The 22,495-nt window shown below is 31.3% G+C and overlaps 4 protein-coding genes across 4 annotated transcripts; 3 read left to right on the top strand and 1 right to left on the bottom strand.

Annotated features, from left to right (window-relative positions):
• Positions 1-230: 230 nt before the first annotated feature.
• Positions 231-7,245, bottom strand: HELRODRAFT_189420 (hypothetical protein; the record flags this gene model as incomplete). The annotated part of the gene is made up of 16 exons (XM_009029335.1): positions 231-823; positions 1,127-1,500; positions 1,789-1,879; positions 2,200-2,324; positions 2,869-3,019; positions 3,136-3,291; positions 3,537-3,791; positions 3,979-4,185; positions 4,511-4,614; positions 4,768-4,912; positions 5,024-5,225; positions 5,408-5,506; positions 5,727-5,866; positions 6,026-6,091; positions 6,364-6,554; positions 7,170-7,245. 15 exons carry the CDS (start codon positions 7,243-7,245, stop codon positions 1,250-1,252), a joined length of 2,259 nt encoding a protein of 752 aa, XP_009027583.1. The 3' UTR covers positions 231-823; positions 1,127-1,249.
• A 1,136-nt stretch (positions 7,246-8,381) lies between these two features.
• On the top strand, positions 8,382-10,733 carry HELRODRAFT_164383 (hypothetical protein; the record flags this gene model as incomplete). Its single annotated transcript, XM_009029334.1, has 3 exons — positions 8,382-8,581; positions 9,176-9,248; positions 10,008-10,733. 3 exons carry the CDS (start codon positions 8,382-8,384, stop codon positions 10,731-10,733), a joined length of 999 nt encoding a protein of 332 aa, XP_009027582.1.
• Positions 10,734-11,840: 1,107 nt separating this feature from the next.
• HELRODRAFT_164382 (hypothetical protein) lies at positions 11,841-12,530 on the top strand (the record flags this gene model as incomplete). Its single annotated transcript, XM_009029333.1, has 1 exon — positions 11,841-12,530. The coding sequence occupies one exon, from the start codon at positions 11,841-11,843 to the stop codon at positions 12,528-12,530; it is 690 nt and encodes a 229-aa protein (XP_009027581.1).
• A 2,241-nt stretch (positions 12,531-14,771) lies between these two features.
• On the top strand, positions 14,772-20,353 carry HELRODRAFT_107800 (hypothetical protein). Its single transcript, XM_009029332.1, has 11 exons — positions 14,772-14,807; positions 15,658-15,735; positions 16,127-16,179; positions 16,385-16,510; positions 16,900-16,995; positions 17,224-17,328; positions 17,706-17,831; positions 18,183-18,333; positions 19,216-19,337; positions 19,639-19,975; positions 20,009-20,353. The coding sequence occupies exons 1-10, from the start codon at positions 14,783-14,785 to the stop codon at positions 19,789-19,791; spliced, it is 1,035 nt and encodes a 344-aa protein (XP_009027580.1). The 5' UTR covers positions 14,772-14,782; the 3' UTR covers positions 19,792-19,975; positions 20,009-20,353.
• The last annotated feature ends 2,142 nt before the right edge of the window (positions 20,354-22,495 follow it).

The following is a 22,495-nucleotide window of genomic DNA, read 5'->3' as shown; positions in this document are numbered from 1 at the left end:
AAATAAGAAAGACAGCTGAACAGTTGGACCTGCGGCAGAGTTTAAAATCTCAGGCAAAAATTCAACGAGCTGAAAAAGTTCAATACAAAACTAGAAAATTAAAAAAAATTTGACGACCACAAAAATTCAAAAAACATTATTGATCTACAATAGATGATGATATAAATATGTGATAAAAACTCTGAATAAAAGTCTAAAAAATTACTGATGAATAAAAATGAGATTAATTAATTAATTTTTATTAATTAAAACACACAAATTCAGACTAAAAAAATTTAAACTGATAATAAGAGATTAAAAAAATACCTTCACAAAACCAGATCTATCAATAGTACATGAGATAACGTCAACCTAACCACAAGCAAGCACTTTTGACTCAAAATAACATCTTCACATAATATATACTATATAATGAAAGCAGAATGGATGAGCCTTTTGGCATGCTGATTGTCACAAACTCTCTGAATTGAGAATGTAGAATTATTCAACGGTTTCAAGAAAAAGCTTTAACTGTCCCAACCTAACTCAACTCTTGCTGACTAATGTTTAGCAATAAGCACAAGATCGACAGTAAGTTACGACTTGCAATAAAAAAAAGACATCTGACAACAATCACGCTGGTAAATATATAACCTCTATTTAATAAGGAGACGAGAGAAAACAACATCGGATCGATCACTTGAATAAAACAACGGTCAACTTAATTAACTGGATCACAAAAATTGAATATTCACACGTGACGTTAAATAAGATGAAGATAGCAACTGCACATCGTGCACATAGATGTAAAACGTTGAACATGTTACCAATGAAACTTGTATGCCTAATTCTGAATGCCGATTTTAAATTTTAAATAACCACTCAAATGAAAGTCAAGTTGAAATGCGTAATATGAATTTCAAACATCTTGATGCAGTAACGATAATCATTAGATATTCAATTAGTCACAAATAATTTCTATTAGAGAACGTGATTGCATGACATTGAAACGAATCAACATTCGTTATAACATTCATCGTAACATTATACAAGGTCTGTGCGTAAAAAATCTCAACACATAGGTAACATAACAAACACAACAGTCATTACGTACGTAACGCAAAGTTAAAATACATGTCCAAAAAACTTAATTCCTTCTTGAAATTTAAAAAAAATTATTCGAATTCACATTCAGACATTTTCCACTTTCTAAAAATCTATTGTACAATCAATTTAGTGAAATTATTTCATGTTGAAAACGATTGACCAATCACACATCAGTATTGAACCATGGTCCACCATCCAGTTGCAAAGCTCTCCCTGATTGGCTGACGAGCGAGCCAGTGTTATTCGAATACCTCACTGCATAGGGATCGGAAACATTTTCTGTTAGATCAGGAAATCTCATTGGCTGGTTGTGTCGGCTGCCTGATTCTGAGCCCGCATAGAACTGATTTGATTGGTTGGCTTGGTTGGGGTGAAGGTAGAGGCCTTGGTGCAGTGGTTGTAGAGAATTAAAATCTGAAAATATTCGTACAACATAATTTTAGAATTTGTTTCGTGACGTGACAAAATGAAATGTTTGTTGCAAAATGTAATACAACCATTTATATTCTGAGCCAGCTGTTAAATGTTGCCAATACAAAATATAAAAATTTGCTCCTTAAATTTCTAAAGTATTAATTTATTTATATAAATTTTTACAAAATCAATTTTAAATGCATAATATGAATTTCAAACATTTTGATGCCAATACTTACAGCAGAAGAATAAATTGTTAAAAAATAATTGATGTGATATCCAAATTACCTGGAGTCTTAGACGAAGGATAAATGTTGTTGCCCTGGCTGTTGTTTGGTTGGTACATTTCATCGTTTGACATCTCTTCAACCTGAGTCAGCTGTCATTCAATGAAAGGTTCAACTAAATTACGACTTGTGTTGTTACAAAAGTGCCTTAAAAAGTACATTACAACTTCATAACATTACTATTAATCAAACTTTCAACAAAACCGTTGTCACGTGTGTCGAGCCGACAGATTTTTATAAATATCCAACAATAATAACATTTATAATCTTCTATTTTTGCCCACCGTTCAAAAGTTCATTAATTATTCTCAAAGAGTATTATTAATTTATTATTATTAATTAATTAAATATTTTTAATAGATGATAAATGATCAATATAGTGATCTGGTGTCTGAAATAGAAAAAAAGTCACCTGGTTGTTCCAGGTGTTTGGATCGCCTCTGACCAGAGAGTTGGTCAGTTCAATGGACAGTCTCTTCTTGTAATCCGCCGACTTGTCTTCACTCATGCGATACAATATTGCCGCTGCATACGTCGCTGGTTGTGTGGTTGGTTATGTAGTTGGTTGGTGGGTTGGTTGTGTGGTTGGTTATGTATTTGGTTGGTTATGTATTTGGTTGGTGGGTTGGTTGTGTGGTCAGTTGTGTGGTTGGTTGTGTAGTTGTTTGGTGGGTTGGTTGTGTGGTTGGTTGTGTAAATGTTTGGTATATTGATTGGCAAGATGCTTCTGTGGCTGATTGTTCAGTCGGCTGGTCAGTCCGATGGTTAATTGACCGGTCAGTAAGTTGTTTGTTGGTTTGGGTATTTAGTTAAATATGTGACTGGTTTTGTAGTCTGTTGGAATGATAGCTAGCTAAATGAATTCAAGAGCGACTATTGTATGAACGATGATAACACCCAAGCCAAGTAAATCAAAACATTACATTAAAACTATAAAACTATCAGGAAGACTTCAAAAAACTGTAAAGTTAGTTTTGCCAGACAACGAAACCTAACAGGCAAACAATGAGACAAACTAAACGCACAAAAAGTAGAACAACATAAAAAATAATTCAATTGACGGCAACTCATTCCATCTCACCGACGGCTTCATTGTGGCTGTGCAGCAACTCGGTGAGGGGAGCCGTGGCACCTTCCTGCTCAGTCATCTCCACCGCATCCTTCTCCGCTGCCAACTCGCACAGCACTCCCGTCGTCACCCGCTGGGTGTTCTCGTGGGGGAAGTAGAGTAACTTTCGAAAAAAAATACATTCATGACATTGCAAGGTGTCAAATAAATAGACACACTAGAAATTCTCCATCAAGTCTGACACTAGAAATTATCCATCAAGTCTGAAGCCTGACAAACCTGCACAAAGAGAGGAATGCAGTTGTGTTCCTTGATGATTGTCCTGTTGTGAACGTCGCGTGCCAGAATGTGCAGAGCGCCAACACACGTCTCCACCATCTCATCCATTCTCACTGCATCCATCATTATTCCATCGGATGAGTTGCTTAGTACAGCCTTCGTTTGCATATGAAAAATCAAACGAATTAAAGTTTTCAAAATAAAAAATTAGGAATCGAAAAAGATCGAAGCTGTTTTGATTTCAGACAAACATTATTCGAGCGTAATTTTACTGACAATACTTAAAGATACTTTAATACGTATTAAAACCACAAAACATCTGACAAAATTTCAACTAACCATAAAAACTACACAAACATTATATTATATTCTGAAAAAAGTTTCGAATCCAATCGACCAACCTTCTGAACTTCCTGATGGGACCTCACAAGCAGCTGGATGATCTTCGGGACTGCTCCCAATCCCCGCAGTTCTGGATTGTTCTTCTCACAAAGTGCCAAATTCCTGACCAAGCTGACGGTTGCCTTGAGGAGAGGCCAGTGGGATGGCGGGTGGAGGAGGTTGATGATTGGCATGAGACCTCCTTCTTCTCGAATCAGGTTTTGAGATAATTCAGCATGCGCATGTCGACTGGTCAGGTGACGCAGTGCACACACCTGCAACGTTCAATGCGGGTATACGTTCAAATTCTAAATCTTCCTTCAGTTTATTTATGATTGCAACACGACATGAAAACATGACAAGAAAGGAACCTGACAGGCGACACCACATTGAATATATCTCATGACCATGTGTGTAGATTAACACTTGCAACAAACTTTCAAAAGAAAGAAGTGAACTAACGGATGGTTCGGTGATGTCCTCCCTGTCTCCAGCCTTGACGACTGTGGCCACAAGTGCCTCCACTCCAGATATTTGATACACGTACGACTTGTTGGCGTGGTTGTTGCAGGTGAGGTTGGACAGGATGCCGCAGGAGCAAATGATCATATCCAAGTCGTCCATCTGCAACATTCGCACGCATACTTCCAGAACAGGCTCCATTCCTTCCTGTTGGGACCAAATAGTAAAAAATGAGGTTAAATATTTATTTATAAGGTAAAATGTTTATTGTAGGTTCTAAGCAACAATTTAGCAACTCTTAGTTGTTCACTTTTGTTCCATTTAATTTAAAGTTTATGAATGGAGGATGGGAACTTGGTCCAGCAATTAAAATTTTAATTGAAGTTCAACCACAAAACTTTGAGTGAGGAAGGATAGTTCAAATAAACTTCAAATTAATAAAATTACAAAAAAAAAACATGACACTCTCGAGAAGATTTGTATTCAATTAAATATTTCATAAATGAAAGCAAATGTAAAAATGCCAGCCGACCAGTTTGGTGGCAGAGTCAGAGAGGTTCCGGATGGTCCACATGCAGTTGTGAACGAGTCGAGTACTCGGGTTCACGAGCAGGTTGGAGAGGACGTGTATGCCTCCTGTATCAATTCCAACATGTTAACATTATTGCATGGTCTTACTTCGCTGGTTGTGATAAATGTAAGTTGACACAAATTTTAAAAAATAAAAATGAAATGAGCTACAAAACACCCTGGGAAATTAATAAGCAAAGATTTTCGTGACTGACTGACCGGCTTCAACAATGGCCACCTTGTTGCTGGGACAGACGGAGAGAACCTTGAGAACCCTGGATGTGGTCCAGAGCAACTTCTCGTAGTTGTACCTCTCCATGATGCGCACCAGATTGTCTGGACCTCCACTCGCCAGGATGATCAACTTGTCAAAAAAGTAAGTGTACAGTACATTTATAGGTGCATATAAGTGTATATTTATAAGTGTACATAAAACAACTGCAATATAAACGGCAATGACGAACAACAAACTCACTTTGCATTCCTGATTTCCATAAGCAAGAAGTTGCAGGCAGTCAGTGGTTATAGCCAGGAACTTTGGGTCATCGTACGTCAAGAGGGCCACCATTTTTTGCAGCCCCCCTGCGGTGTGCACCGCCATCTTAGCTCCTTCCTGGTGTAGCAACAAATTGTGTAGTGTAGTCATCGCATAGAAGAGAATCGATTCAATGGGGGAACTGTTGTTGTTCGGTTTGATTCATTCAGTTTATATTTGATGAAAATTTTAAATATAAACAAACTTTTTTAATTAAATTAACCTCTAAAGTTTTTAATTAAAATTCAGAATAATTTGACTTTATATTCGAGAAAGCGCGCCAAGCACCGTCCAACACATACAAGAAGCGATGAAGCAACCAACCTAAGCAGCCTGATGAGAGCAGGTATGCCACCAGACTTGAAGATGTACAACAGTCCTTGCTGGTGGTGGGACAGGTTGTGCAGTGCCCCCGTCAAGTACCTGAAAACGTTATTCATGGCTGATAAACTTGTGGAACATTGTCAAGTTCAAATTGTCTCAAATTTGAACTGTTCAAAATAACGAGAAAATATTTAAAGTAAATTAATTGTTTTTGAGATCCAAAAACCAATAAACTACTTGAAAAACTAAAAAAGTAATGATAGGTGAAATAAAATGAATTGAAACAAAAAAAAATTGTGGACCAGATGATCGGAACAACCTAATGGTTTCTGGGTCTTTGGCTTTGTTGAGTGCATTGATAAGGGCAGCGATGATCTGTGGAGAGTTGAGAAGGGCGTGTCTGCTGGCCTCCTTCTTCGAAAGTTGGTGACTCATGAGAGCTGCGTGGCCAACTACAATCTGATCACAAAGCATGCTGGCTTGTATTATTGGTTCTCAAACTTGTCAAAATTATTTTCATTTGACTACATTCATTGACTAGCAAATGTGTACAATTAAAATAATGTGTCAGATTATGTCTACGTGGAATAAATTAAGAAAAATGCAGTAAACGCCAACCTGATCCTCATCATTCAGTAGTGATATCAACTCAGGAATCGCCCTCACCGCCACATCTGCATCCTCCTATTTAAAAAAATGTTTCAGTTCAGAAATAATTTAAAAAATTTTATGTCTATGGAGTTTTGTAATGCTGTACATGTACAACCACTTTGCGATAAATTAATCACAAAACAAAAGCATCATTATAAAAACTTGAAAAGAGTAGCTGGGAAAAAAATTGAAGTGGGCAACATTTTTTTGATGCATATCCATTAGCTAAATAACTTCTTAAATGTAAATTTAAAAGCCCAAATCTCGAAACCAAGTGAAAAATTGAAAGGAATGAAGAAAGGTACCTGATAGTTGATGAGATTGACGACAGCATGCTTCAGCATCCGTGATGGTTCAGCCAGTCTCTGCACAGTCGTCATCTGGCCAAAGTGTTTCTGCGTTGAAGGAATTTGAATTTCCTCGTCGTTAAATGTCTCGGGGAACATGGCCGCACGGACCCTCTGTGAGCGAGTCTGCGTCAGTTGCTGGTTCATGTCTGTCATCATAGTAATCACAACAACCATGGTGATGATGACGACAACAACGATGATGATCATGATGATAAAAAAAAACTTAATTTATAATCATTTACCAGACAACAAGCAGTGATTAATATTTTATGTGAACTAATTTAAAATGTCTTAATGTCTTATAGATATAACTATTTACATAAAATTAATTACTAATTTTAAAACATATCCATAAAATTTGGTATCATAAATGGGATATATTAAACAATTAAAAATTTAATTTAAATAACTCTTTAAACTTGTTTAAAATTATTTTATAGAGGTATGAACAACAAACACAAAGTGTATACAACATACACATAAATCAATGCATCATCAGCAGGTATGCTTCTTTTTGCATTCATTTTTTTCTCTGTTATTTATTTTTCATTATTTTATACTATTGCCTTGCATGCTGTAACAGTTTCTGCATTTATCAGATTCTGAATTTTTAAAGAATAATACAAAAAATAATACAGAAAATTTATTCACTGTTGGAGCAACTACATAACAAGACAGATAAACTGTTACATAACAAAACAAATAATATTTTTTTTTTATTTCTGCAATACTCCCTCAAAAAAATTCTTTAAAAAGCTGACCATTAATTTGTTCCTGCATGTAAACTGCATCATAGTCCATTGAATAAGGAGCTGTGTGACTTGGGTAGCTTTCCATTGCCAACAACACTAGCAGCTTCTGTTACTATAGAAGTATAGATGAATAAATGTCTTTATTTATATAGATAAAATAAAAGTAATTAAATAAAGTTAATTTATTTAATAAACCTATGCTTATTTAGCAACCACGTCATTAACTAGTTTTATTTTATTCGTATTTCTTTTTTTTATTATTCAAGAAATATGGATTTTTAGTTTAATAATAATTGAAATACTATTAGCTTAGTTTAGTTTAGCTTTAGTTAGTTTTTAGGTTATTAATTAACAATAATAATATTTTATTTATTAATCATAGGAGAGAAAGTGAAAATTTTTAAATAAAATATAAATAAAATTATTATAAAATATTAAAATAAAATCTTTTAATTCTTTGAAATCAATTATAATTATAACATTTTTTTTTATTTTATATATATATAATTATATATATATATATATATATATATATATATAATAAATATATAACAATTTATATTATATTTAAAAAAGTTATTCATTTTTTATTTTATTATTAAAAATTCAATTAATTCAAGCAGAGCAGTTTTGCTTCCCATTCAGATCTCAGATTCAATATTGAATATTCAATCAATTTCAGTTGATACTGGTAACTGAAAGGTTGAAGCCAGGATGAAACCTATTTCGATTTCTAAACTAAAATAAAAGGCAAATTAATAACATTCACCTCTAAATTCGATATTGAGTAGTAAATAGTAAAAAAAAAATGAAAGTCACTTTCGTAAAAAAAACGAATTTAATTAACGAAAAAGAGAAGCCAGGAACCGTATTTATTTATTTATTTATAATTAATCACCTTTGTCAGGTGAAGCTAAAAGATTAAAGTAAATTTTAAATTTGGAAATAAATTTTAACAATTTTTCAATAAATTACATTAATTGTTGTTTGTCAGTAAACGAAAAAATAACTGAGTAATAAATAGAAATAATTCAAATAAAATAGAAATGCATAAAGATTTGCACATTATAATAAACATGTGTGTATATAATTATATATATATGTGTATATAAATATATATTTATATATGTATCTAAATCACCTATAATGAATCTTGAAACATCTACATACACATATATGTTTGTTAGTGGGATATACATTTATAGACGTTACATAATCATAATGTCAACGATTAGTTCAACATTTATCATCGAATTTCAACATTTACATGCAAAATTACCATATTATGTTGATATATTCACCAGTGTTGATTATACAGATTTCAGTGAAACCTCATACAGAAGGACATTTCTTAAAACTAAAGCGGGAAATCGTTTAAAAAGATGTCATTGTTTTTGTTCTCTCAGTCTCTATTATACACTGTGAGTTTATAAACAATTTACATTGTCATTGCGTTAGATTTCCAATGATCAATTAATATGTAAAAAATAATGTTTCTTGGAAAGTTTTTCAAAAATAAATGCCTGGTAATCATTTTTCTATCTTAATTATGGTATGAGATCATGAGATGCATACTTCTGTATAACTCGTTATGATTCGTTCAACGTTGTACACAGTATATTTTTTACGGAACCTCGTTCTGTCATTTGAATCGGTTTTTTCTGAAATACCGGGCTGGGTTGAGAAGCTCATTTCACGGAAATTGAATTCTGACAAAGTCTCGACTGATTATAAATAAATTAATTATAAATTATCATATGTTATCTATAAAAAAAACTCAATTAGATTCCATTTATTAATTTGTAATACTCGTTTGACAACTATACTGATGCATCGGATCTAGATCATATACATGTATCATTAAATAAAGATTTAATAATAATAATGAAATATATCGATCGTTGAAGCGTTCGTTCAAATATGACTAAAATAAACACTAAACACAAATATCTACTGCTCTTTTGAAATTTACAAACAAATTTGTAAACGTGAATCCTATAATGTATTTGCAACAGAGGCGAAGTTGAAAATCTGCCGCTTCTGGGCTATCAACATAATGCCGCACCCATCTTTACAGTGGGCATCGCTGTAGGCCTCGAGCCTCGTGCCCCTTTCAGTCCAACCAATCATGCTTCAAGAAATACTTAAAGCGGTGAAACTTTGTAGTCTATTTCCCGTCTTTTATCTCGTGTCCAATGATGAACAAACAATTGCAGTTTAATATAAGTAATAATATTGCTACCGCTCTAAAAGGTCATTGGGAAATAAAAATTAATGATAGACTTCATATAGGCCTACTCTAAAAAATACATAATACGCAACTTTTAACAAACAAAGAGTTACAGTTCACTGAAAATAAATATAAATGATGTCTTTAAATTGTTATTTTCTATCCAGTAAAACCTAAAAATATATGCAATAAAACAACAATAAAAAATGAAATATCAATCTGAAATTAAAAGGCACAGTTCAACAATTTGTTTGCTATAATATCAAAAAGGAAACAAACTGTTATCACACAGTATTCACATTCCACCATTACATTCATAAGCGTTTCCTACGTCCCTGTGTATCAGCAAATGAATTTATAAAGACCCAACCCCCTCCAGGCTAAGTCTATGTTCCTAATAATTATATAGTTTTGTTCTGTTTTTAACATTTGTTTCAGTTTTTTTATCGGTTTCCAAAATTTGCCGCCACCTTAAACCTGCCACCCTGGGCTATAGCCCATTTAGCCCATACGTAAATCCAGGCCTGGTTTGCAAATTATTACTATTATTATTTTTTAGAAATGATTTACATAAGGTATATATTGATTTGATAATTTTTTATTTATTCTTTTTTCAGAACAATTCCAACTTACCTCTATGTTCCTCTGTTAATTTAGATATGGAGAGCATAGAACTAAAGGAAAGAAAACTGTCTTCGTGTAGTAAGTATGATAAAAATAGTTGTAGTCAATCTGTGGCAAAAAATGAGGATTGCTCAATCAGCGGCAACAATGAGCGATTGTTGACGAAGGAATTGACGGATAATGAAAGAGAAATTCAACTGCTTATCCAAAAGTATTTGCAGTATAGAGAACAACTTATAATCAAATCAAATTTGAAAACAACTTTGAGACCATTAAGTGATAACGCAGTAAAACTGAAAAATGAACTTGAGAAAAGAAATAACTCAAAAACGGTTGAAAGTAATATTGAGATGCAAACAAGCAATGAGATCAACACGCTGAGGAGAGCTATGCAAAAGTTGCGACGATGGAAAAACGGCTCACAACAATTTACGTATAGAAATATGAAAAAGTTACGTGAATTCTTATTCATAGCTAAAAACAAGTTCATTCTGACGTCTTTGCAAATATTGTACCAAGAAAAGTCTTATTTCTCTCTGCAAACGTCATCCAAAAAGCAAAATGTTGAGTCCGTCGAAGATGAGATTGTCAGCGAAGATTTGTGGACAATTTTGCAGTCAAAGATTAAAAAGAACATTGAAAATGGAGTCCCCTTGTTCAAAATTGAAAATATTTTCCAAGATATCGAAACGCTGTGGAGCAACCTACAGCAGCTGTGAGTTCTGGTAATTATCTTCATTTTTATCCTCTCACAAATGTTCCATAAAAAAATATTAATTTCCATTCCGAAATCGTGTTACATTTTCCGAAAAAGATAATTGTAATAGGGTTACTTGTCTATGTTATATATACAGAATACATGTTGTTCTATTGTTATATTTCAAAAATTTCGTTTTTAAATTTTATTTAATAAAAATTTAATAAGCGCCTGGTCCTGCGTTAATGACTGCGTTTGAGTTCAGAGAGTGATTAATGTGAATAATGAATAATGTGAATAATGTGTAACTGAAAAATGTGTAAATAAAACTGAATAATGTGTTGATTAAAACTTATTCACGTAAACTGTGGTAAATACAATCTTTATTTTCTTGCTTTAACATATAATAGAACTCATATAATTTTTTGGTTATTAACGTTTCATTGCTCGTTCAAACGTTTATTTTTATTTTGAAGGAAATCTGGAATAAAATTGAATAACGAAGCGTTGAAAAGTAACTTGAAAAAACCAAATTCTGATCAATTGGATTCAAAGTTGAATGAAGATAGTTGTGAACATCAATTGATGATCAACGACCTCTTAAGAACAGTTACAAGAATTAAAAAAATGATTGATGCTTTCAAAATCGGTTACTTTCATTTAAGATATCATTTTTTAATGTCATTATTATGAGATGAGTTCTTGTAAGGTTAGAAATTAAATAACTTCAATCTCTAATTTTCCTGTGGACAAAAAGTTAAATATGAAGAAAGGATAAAATAAAAATAAGTTAGAAAAATTAATTTTCTATAAGCATGTAAATATTAAAAAAAATAGTTTCATCGAAATTCGTAAATGCAATGAATTAGAATCACCGCAGAAGATAATGCGCTTGCTTTAAAATGATTGATATTTCGAAAATGAATTATGTAGAAATTTTAAATAAAACTTTTCATGAGTTTGTAATAAGTGTTATTTTGTTTGACTTATTGTTATATCGACATATTTAATGTATTTTCTTACATCTATAAAAATTTTTTGTAGCATATCATATGAATTTGTGAAATGCGTTCAATTTTTATTTTCTTTATTAATGATAATAGAATTTCTTAAGGGAAAATGTTCTGTAATGCCAACAGGTTATCATATCAGTGAAGTACCGTCAATTTCCAGCAAATTTAAAAATTCTGATCAGTCTTGGAAGAACATTCACGCTTTAAAAAGTAAATCCAAAAAGTTTGTTCGATTTAAATCCGATGAAATAGAGGACAGTTCGAATCAAAAATCTTCATCGGTTCACAGTTTGTTCAACGATTCCACAATATGCTCCGAAAATGATGTGACCGTTCTTTCTTGCCACATTGCAAAACTAAAAAAATGGCTCCTTGGTGTTGAAGATTTCGATGCCATAGATTTTGAAAAAATTATAAAATCAGTTGAATTAATGGAGCTACATTTGAGTGATGATGTGAATTTAAATAAAAGTTCATTTTTCTTATCAAACTCTGAAATTTTGATTATGAATAAAGAATTAGATTCTGACTTCAGTGACGATGATGACAACGACGATGAAAACAATCACCACGATAGAGAATTAGAAATAAGGGAAAACAAACAAAAGCAGTCGATTGACATTTCGAGCGCGAGAATTCGATCCAACTGTTCCCTGTCGCTATCCGGCTGCAACCCCGGTCATTTGAAAATGAAAATAATGAAGTCACACAAAAACAAACAAACTGAAAGCGCTAAGGTGTGCGAAGATAAAATCCAATCTGACTGCGAAGACGTTGAAGAGTTGCTTGATGAAAGGCTCATTTGAATGTAAACCTGCCTGTTCAATAACTTTTATTACATGTGATAAACACTAATTATTTAAATATAAAAAAAATTATTTTAGTAATTTTTAATACACATTTTAATTTTGTATGAACTTTTATTATTACTTTTTTCATTAAAAATTTTTAAGCGGTTAATAAAACAATCTTATATCTTTTATAGTCCGTGTTGCAGTATCCTCGAATGCACGATGACTGAAAATGTAAAAGTAAAATATAATTCAAAATACGTGTGCATGTATCTATAGTCACATTCACATTATTTAAAATTATAGAATAAATTGCTCTAAGCTGAGAATTCTTTCCATGTTTCATCCATTGCAGCCATCTCTCATTCATTAAGCCGTTTGATGGCGGAAAAAACTTTTATTTTGCTGGTACCTAATTTTAAAACAAAAATTTCACCTGTTGATAAAATTTTATTTCAAGTTGTTTGTCGACTGTCAATTTTGGTTTACAATATTTTTAAAAAGTTTATAGAAACACGATCTTAGCAAGTAACTAACTATTGAATAGGAAACACAATTCTGTCATTTTTCGTTGACCTCTTTTTCTTTCCTACTGGCTGAGTTTAACGCTGTGCTCAAGAGAAAATTATTTGCAAACGTAATTGAAGGATTCTATTTTGCTATGTTATTTGATTTTTGTTCTTGGTTGGAATCTGTGGCACACCGAAGGACAAGTGGTCCTCTAGTTTGACCCTTCTATTTAAGATGCAAAATAGATGTAAAACCGTTTTTAAGAAACTATTGCGTAGAATGTGGATTTGTAGAGCGCTTCCATTCCCTTGCATATAGGCGCAACTATGTACGTATAATTAATGACCAAATGTCTGATGACTTCTGCTAATTACAGATTTGGTAACAAAAATGTTTATCCACATTTAACGTAAAAAAAGAAAAAGCCTCCAAACAAACACCAAATTAAAGGTGGTTCCAATAAATTGTAATGTCATCAAAATTACAAATTATAAAATTACAAAATTATTATTTTAAGGTTATTATCTATGTTTAAGCTCATGATTCCACAACAATGTTGGTTTTCGTAGAACTTTCTAAAATTCAAAATTGTATACTTTTGAAGTTGCTCATAAGAAACAAATTACTCTCTGTATTTCATATATATGCATTTCGCGTATGCCTATTCAAGCCATTATATAAATTTTTCAAAACTTAGAAAAAACCAAAACTCCAGTTTATTGAGCAAATTGTTTAATGTCGCCTTATTGAAAAGCAAATGATCATCCAAGAAATAAAGACCTCTAGAAGCTAGGAAAGGTATGTCATCCTCGGTATTATTATATATTTTCCACTTTATATCTTAATTCAAACTAAGATACAAAGTAAAAACAGAAAACTCTAAAAAAGGCATGCCCTTCAACAAAATGTTAATATAGAAAGTAAAGAGAACGGTCATTATTTCCTGCAAAATATAATGTCAATGTATGGATAACATACCTTTAGGATTAACTTTCAGTATAGTATAATATTCATTTTCTGCAAAGACATTATTATAAATATTTTTCTTTTTATGTTTGCTTAATTTGTTTGTCCTGCTTTATCCTGCTATAGCTATGTTAATAGTAGTAAAGCATCGCATGGTATCAGTTTCAACAGGCATGTCTACATCTAATTTTATATCTTCCAGGCTTTCCGTTTGTTTGAAGGAACGGATTTCAGTGTCCTGGAGATACAAAATAAAATATAATTATCGTAGATAACACCAGGGTGGTCATTCCTTCATGGTCTTCAGTGACTTAAAACTTTTTCAGTCAGAGCTTCGGAAAATTATTTATCCTTATTTCATTCATCAGGAGAACGTATGTGAATATTTTACATTGAATGTTTTAATAATAATAATATTATTATTATTATTGTTGTTGTTATTATTAATAATATTATTAACAGGACATTATCGCTTTACTGTTTAGTTTTACTAGCTCACCGAAAATGTAAACAAGTTTACGGGTGTAATATTAAAGTACAAACACATGCATATATAATATATACATATATTATATTTATATATATATGTATTTTATATATACATTTTTATATCAGGTTCTTCCGTGTGCTAACAAGTATGATTTTATTTTTTTCCCTTAAGCCGCTAAGCTTATTAAATAAATAAATATTAAATTATAGTTTTTAAATTAATTTAATTATCTTAAAAAATATATTTATTTTATATTATATTTTAATAAATATAATATAAAAAATTTGTAGTTTTATTGGAAATGTCTCATCAAGCAGGAATCAAAGGTTTGTTTTTGTTAGTTTGTTTGTTACTATTACATTACTTACTATTACTAGTTTTACTTGTTTATGTTCACAAAAGTTTTTTTTAATTTAACAATTAATTAAATTAAATAACATGACATGAATAGCGTTTAACATACTATTCATTACTGATTACTGTTATAATTAATTAATTATTTCACAGCTATCATTACAACTTTTACAACATAACATAAATATAAATTAAAAATAAAACATCATTTTTAAAATTAAATTATATTTAAAAGTTAAAACTCAACACATGATAACTAACCTAACAGTTATTTATGCTTATGATCAGTTAATATTGTTGATATGTGTTTTTGTTCATGTTTAAAAAAAGGAAACAATTTAAATAATAAATATACCATTCATATGTCAATTATGATAATCAGATAATGATAGTATATTTATTATTATATGATATGTTATATAATTAAAAATATGTTTTATATATAATATTATATATATATGTATATGTTAGAAGGAGACCATCTTTTATTTTTATACAGTATTATAAATATTATATGAATTCTACTGAATTGTTGGCATTAGCTCATTAATCAGTTTAAAGTTATATATGTGTGTATGTGTGTGTATGTGTATATAAACATGTTATTTGAATTTTGATAGAATCCTTTATAATATTATTGTTAGTTTTTTTAGTTCACAAATTTGAATTTGTTTTTTCATTGTCCACCATTGTGGGCATCAGTTTATCAAGTATAAAATAAATATATAACAATACATTTTATATGCTATAATATATTATATAATGTTTAAGTTCATGTGACATCATCCAAAAAACTTCATGATATTATTCAAAAATTGACAGCTTGTGATGATTTAAAGTCTTTCTTTGCCTGCTCAAAGGATGGCAATGTCAGGCTAATCCAGATAGCTATCCAGGAAGGTTTGTTTTTGTTGCTAACATTATTTTATTTCCTTTTTCAATAATTTTCTTCCATCAAATTGTAGTAAATACAAGTAAATAAAAGAGGTTTTGATTACTTAAATGGTAGATTTGCTTAGTTATATGGTTTTACCATATTTATATTTGTTTGTTACACAAATTTCTTGTCATGGTGTTATTTGTGTTTGGTTATTGCTAGTTTAAAAAGACTGATTAAATCTGATAAGCTCAGTAATTCATTTTATAAATAATAGTCACCATTATTTGCATATGTTTGAAAAGAATGTAACAATACTTGTAGTTGTTCCCTGTTAGCAGGTTAACATATTACAATACTGGCAACACTTATACACACAATCTTATTAACACACTACTGTGGATTCATCTGCAGAGCAGTTGGTGCTTGAGTCCAGTTTTGAGCCAAAAGGAACCTGGCAGGATGATATCCTTTTATTGATCTGTGTTATTCAGAAATTATTGCCATCAATTTATTTTTGTATTAGTTGCAATGGTTTTTTCAATAAATTTAGTAAATTGAATTAAGCGTTACTAATTTGTTTTGCTTTATTGAAATGACGATTTTTGAGTTAGGCAGGTGTAAATAAGAACAATAATGAGAACGCATTTTTAACCTTGACTTTCCATACATTGGGATTCTCTGGTCCTGCCTCTGTTAAAGAAGGACCACCCAACGTACATCATGTTTCGCTTGGATGAGCAAACATCATCAGGGTACCAATGGATCTTCATCAGTTACTCACCTGATCATTCTCCTGTAAATTATTTGTGTGTGTGTGCGCGCGCGCGTGCATGTGTATGTGTTTCTGTGTGTGTTTATGTACTTGCTATGTATATTTGAATGATGATGCTTTTAAAGATAAAATATTTTTTCCATTTTATTGGTTTTTAGGCAAATTATAGCTGTGTTAATTTGTTAATGTAGGGTAGGAATTATTTAGTGTTGAATGAGTTTTTCAAAGTTTTCAACTTTTAAAAACATCTGCACTATTTATTAGTGCAGATGTTTTTCTGCAAACATCTCGCTAACTTGTCAATTTATTTTAAGAACTAGGCTCACTATAAAAATCTTGTTCATTTGTGTTCGTTTGCAGTAATTTTCAGCAAAATAGATTCAAAGTTCTACTTCCATACACACGCACACAGGTTCGACAGAAGATGTTATATGCTGCTACAAAGGCAACTCTGAGGAATGAATTTGGATCATCACAAATCAAAGATGAACTTTTTGGAACTGTGCCTGTATGTTCTTTAAGTGGTTCAATCTTTTTGATATATTTCAATCGATATAAGCCCATTCAAAGCCAGTGTCCTATCTTGTTGCTGAGACAAGGAGTTTAATCTTATGATCTTAAGCCATTTTTACGTTTGTTAAATTTAATATAAAACTACGATATGATATAATATTATATATGAAGTGATATCATATGATACGATATATGATATGATGTTCACTTTCAATCTGATCAGCATGATGTGAACCTGGCTGGTTACAAGAAGCACGTCATATCTGAACATGCCCCCAAACCACTGACCTTTGCTGAGGAAGAGTTGGAGTTGATCAAGAAGAATGAGGTTGAATATACTGAATATTTTTCTTATTTTGTTGTTGTTCAACTTGCAACAAATCATTGCAAAATTCTATATAGAAAAGCGATTTATTTATTTTTTTGTTTATCAATTTATTTTTTTATTTATTTATTCAAGTTTTAATTTTTAATATTCAAAATTTTAATTTTAAATTTTTAATTTCAATTTGGAAGGTTTTCATGTTCGAAAACTTTGTAAGGGATGATTCTGTTTTGTGACAGATCTTTTTTGTATTGTCATTCACAGTGTTTCATTTATTCCTTCACTTGTGTCATTTTGATTCTTTTAAATTGTAAATGTGATAATTGACTGAAATAAATAAAACTTCAGTTTGCCAAAGTATCTGCTAACAACTCGCACAGGTGAATGCTGACATAAGTGTCGACTCGAAGCATCAGACTGTCCAAGGTGTTGCCTTCCCATTATCCAATGATGCCATCAAACAGTTGAACAGGCTCAAGAACCATGAGATTAATTATGTTCAGCTGGTAAGTCATCTCCATTCTTCTCTCTTTTTTTCATGGCTTTGAGTTCTTAAACTCAAGCAGACGAGTTTTCATTCTTTCATGTATTTTCATCATCATTTTTTGATGAATAAAATTTCTTTTGTGTCAATATTCTTTGAAACTTTGAAAACAAATACTTTTAAATTTCGTAAAACCTGTTTTTGAATTTGGGTTCGATAAATTATCAGTTGCATATAATTAATTTTTTCAGTTCAGTTGTGAACTAACCAGATTGTTTACTAACTTGTAATATAATTGTTCTCGTTTTAGAAAATTTTAACTTCATCATGCAGTTTCATAGTGAGTCATTGTTATTTTTTTAACTCATGAAAGAGTTTAGACCTAGATAAAGAGATTATCAATGTGGAGAAATCAGACAATGTTGACGTGGCTCAGATAGTCAGGTTGACGCCATCCGACCATGCCAGATACCACTTGTACCTCTTCAAGCATACGCATGAAGGAGACCAACAAATCGCCTGTGGTGTGTTCTCTTTTATTTATTTCATGTTTCATATGTTCATGCGCTTATATATTTGTTCCTAAATGTATTATAATTTCATATATAAATTCGTTTACATATTTATGTTTTACTTGTTCAGTTTCAATTTATCAGGTCTGTTTTTGCTTATAAAAAGTAGCACCGCCACCACTACTTACGTTGAACAAGCAGCACCAAAAATCTCTAACGCAAATGAAAATTCCAGATATTCTATATATACAAATGAAATTTCATTCAAGACGTTACAAAAAAGTTTTGAGTTGAACTGAACTGAAAATTATAAAATGGTTGTTCTTATAAACATTGTAATTTTCTATAAGGTCTGAATAAGCAAACCTTTTACATTTTTTAATATTTATTACTGTTAGTGTTTGACTATGTCATTGTTATGTAGTTACACTAAAATGTCTGTCCGTATGTTATAAACGTAGGGGAGGTGTTTGAACGGAAAATAACGAAATAGATAACACCTTAATCAGCACCAAACTAATACGACGAACGAATGTCGACATTTAGTTTTACGGCACGAAAATCGTTAATTGTTTTTTCTTACGCGAGTTCAGTGGCAAAAATTATTCTCAATTCAAGAGTAGCGAATGGCGATTTCATTTGGATTTCAAGCTTAGCGCCGTTTTGTCATAGTTGCTACTGTCTTTAAAAAAAGAACGACACTCGATAGCGTCGATACCGCTACTTTGCTTTTAACGACCTTGAATGGCCTTGTTTTAAGATTTATTTTGATTGGAACTTTAAAGTTTATATAATCGTCTATTGAATTATCAAAACACTGATGAACAACTAAGCGTTCATTGCTTATTTGAATATATTTGCTACTTAACAACAAGCGGAAATACGTTTTCATAGTTTTCCTGTACACGATGCCTGGTTACAACTGCTCCATCAAGGAGAGGATGTTGTACTCAACATGTCAAAGACCATTGGTCGATCGTATAGAACGTGATCTTTCCATAGAGATACATCGCAAAGTTAGTTTTTTTTGTACAAGGTATTTTTAATTTTTTATTCATTCAGTTTTCAATTTATGGATTATTTATTAATTCAATTCGTAATTCATCCAACTCTTAATTAAATCTGTTTTTAATTAATTTAATTTTTAATTAATTCAATTTTTAAATTTGAGTCACTCGATTTTTCTTACTACCGTTTTAAGACCGTCTAATTAACAATCTAGTCTTAAATCATTATTGGCTCATACATTTTTCGATTAGGTATGTACGTCCTTAATTGATCAATTTCACTACGAAGACATTTAATTATTTTTTCCAGTTGGAAGTCGACGACGCAAAAGAGATAACAGCAGACTTTTTGCACAATGAAGTTCATCCGCCTAAGAACATTGTGAAGAAGCAGTTTGAAAAACCGAAGGGTCCTGCTGGCCGAGGTCCAAAAAGGATCACCAAAAATGCTGAGAATGAATAATTTCATCCATCCGAAGTTTTAGTCCTAGTTTATTTTTTTATACATTTTTTTAATTTTAATTTGCTCATTTATTTTAGGTCATAATTTGTTGCATCTAAAATGGGAAGCATTTCAATAATAGAAATTCGAAATGTGCTAAAATATTTACTTTAGGTTAAATAAGTCGTTTTCCGTTTGTGGTGTGTGTGTATGTATGTGTGTGTGTGTGTGTGTGTGTGTGTGTGTGTGTGTGTGTGTGTGTGTGTGTGTGTGTGTGTGTGTGTGTGTGTGTGTGTGTGTGTGTGTGTGTGTGTGTGTGTTATGTTTTTGATGAGTAAACGATGAGTGATTGCTACATAGGCTCAACATATTTTTTTTAATTATGACTTTTAGAATAAATTTGGCTAGATCATTTTCTTATGAGCAGAACAGTTTATTAAATACACGTTCATTCCACCACGCTATGGAAATTTTAGATCAGCTCGGAATTTATTTTTCTTATTAGAGTGTAGCTGTAACAGATTAACAGACTCAATTGTCTTTTTGCTTAAATAATTGAATATGCAAAAATTAAAATCCTGTTTACATGTTTTCACAGTTGAACTATAAATTTAAATTATTTCTATATATTATTCCTTTTAATGTGTTTATACAAATATATTATAACAATTTAATTCGCTGTCCCAATAAAATTTTTACGTGTAGTCCGCTAATCTGGATAAGTTTTTGGTTTTTGTGGTTTTATGAAATATTTCGAGGTGTGCAATATTCTCTGAGTTTCAATGACTAGGCCCAAGCGAATATTGAAATTTTCATCTCAACAACCAGATTTAACATTTAACTTATATACCATTTATTTTCTAAAAGTATTGACCATAATTTATTCTCCAATTGATAAGTCTTATACGATTTATTTTCAAAATATGATCCGAGTTAAGCTGATATCGGCAGGACTTATGCTAAATGTACTTTTTCGTTTTTGGAAAAATAAAAAACACTTTTTTAGCTGTTATCATATCTGATATATTTCTGCAATGGTGAAAATGTTTATAAAGGACAAATTTTCAAAAAATTGAATTAGACTCGGTATGCTCGTTCAAAGTTATGAAATTAAATTTTGACGAATCGTTTGACAAACAATGTTTTAGGCTATGCGAAATTTAAACAAAAACAGAAAATTAACAAACTTAAAAAAACTTGAAAAACGTGTTTATACAAAAGTATTTTTAAATTTATAAGCATTTTAAGTTTAATCATATTAACAAAAATAATCCAATTTAATCAATATAAAGAAGAATTTTAGGAAGGTATCTTTTTTTCTTTCTCATGCCTTATACTTTCGGGACATTGGCGATCATCGACCTCCTCAAAACACGATCTTTAACACTTTGTAGTAGTTGAAATGTGGTGATATTCAACAAGTGACACAAGGACTTCATGAATGTGATTTGTTGTTGACGCGATTTCTTTTCCCTGCAATATTTCCAGTAGTTGTTAGATTTTCTATTCTTTCCTTCCGCATGATGTGACCTTAACTGCCTTCGTCGGATTATCCGTGGTAATTTTCTCTTTTAATAATGTCTCAAAAACCATATTTCAGCAGCGTTAATCTTTTTTTCTATTTCTTTAAAAATTGTCCAGGACCCAGAGCCGTAAGTTAGCACAGAAAAAATATAACACCCTAACAGTTTTAATATTGTTGATATTCTGATTTTACTGTTGGTGAGGATGTTTTTCAATTTAGAGATAATTGAAGCTGTTGACTTGTTTCACCTGTTTACCATTAATGATTATGGAACAGATCTTTAATCAATCAATCAATTAATCAATCAATTAGCTTGTAAAGTGCTATTTCCGTGATGTTCAACAGCGCTCCTCAATGAATTTTGAAAACAGATGGGTCTTGAAATCCGCTCTGAACTTCGTAAGTGATGAAGAAGTAGTCAGAGAAGTAGGTAGAGAGTTCTAGAGAGAAGGGTCAGAAAAAGCAAAAGCAGATTTGGCAAAAGAGTGTTTAACACGAGTTAAGAAGAAGCGAGAACAAGAAGACGATCGTAAACCGGGGCGTTTAGGTTCAATTAATATATCTGATAAATACTTAGGAAATAATTTAGATTGAGATTTATACATAAACTTGCAAATTTAAAAAATTATTCTTTATTTTATAGGTAGCCACTGCAAGAGAACAAGATATGGAAATATATGAGAAAAGAAAGAGGCACGAGCAACTAGACGAGCAGCAAAGTTAAAAGCTTTACTTAAAGGATAGAGTATAGAATCAGGAAGACCAAGGTAGAGCGAGTTACAATAATCAATCTTAGATAAGACTAACGAAGTAACAAAAAAGAAAAGAGTAGGATCATCAAGAAAAGGCAAAAGTTTTTTTATTCTACGTAGATGAAAGTAAGAGCTTCTAGCGACACTATTAATCTGAGAAGAAAGAAACAGTAAAATCTTCTATCTTTCTCATAATGATCTCACTATAGAGATTGTACAGGTCTGGAGAGAATACAAAGCTTTGCTCAACACCTTTTTTTTCGACAAAACTAGTCATCTTGTGACCAACTTTCATCGCTGCTCTTTGTTCCCAATAAAAGTTTTTGATAACTTACGTGTCTTTTCCATCAATGTCCAAATTTTCAAATATTTCCATAAGCTCCACGTGTTTCACGATATCAAAAGCTTTGAAGATATCCACAAAACATATAAATAAGTCTTCTTCATT

The sequence above is a fragment of the Helobdella robusta genome, assembly GCF_000326865.2.
Source record: "Helobdella robusta unplaced genomic scaffold HELROscaffold_6, whole genome shotgun sequence".
NCBI classification, from domain to species: domain Eukaryota; kingdom Metazoa; phylum Annelida; class Clitellata; order Rhynchobdellida; family Glossiphoniidae; genus Helobdella; species Helobdella robusta.
Note: the sequence above shows the minus strand (reverse complement) of the source record. Positions and strands in the feature narration are given on the sequence as shown.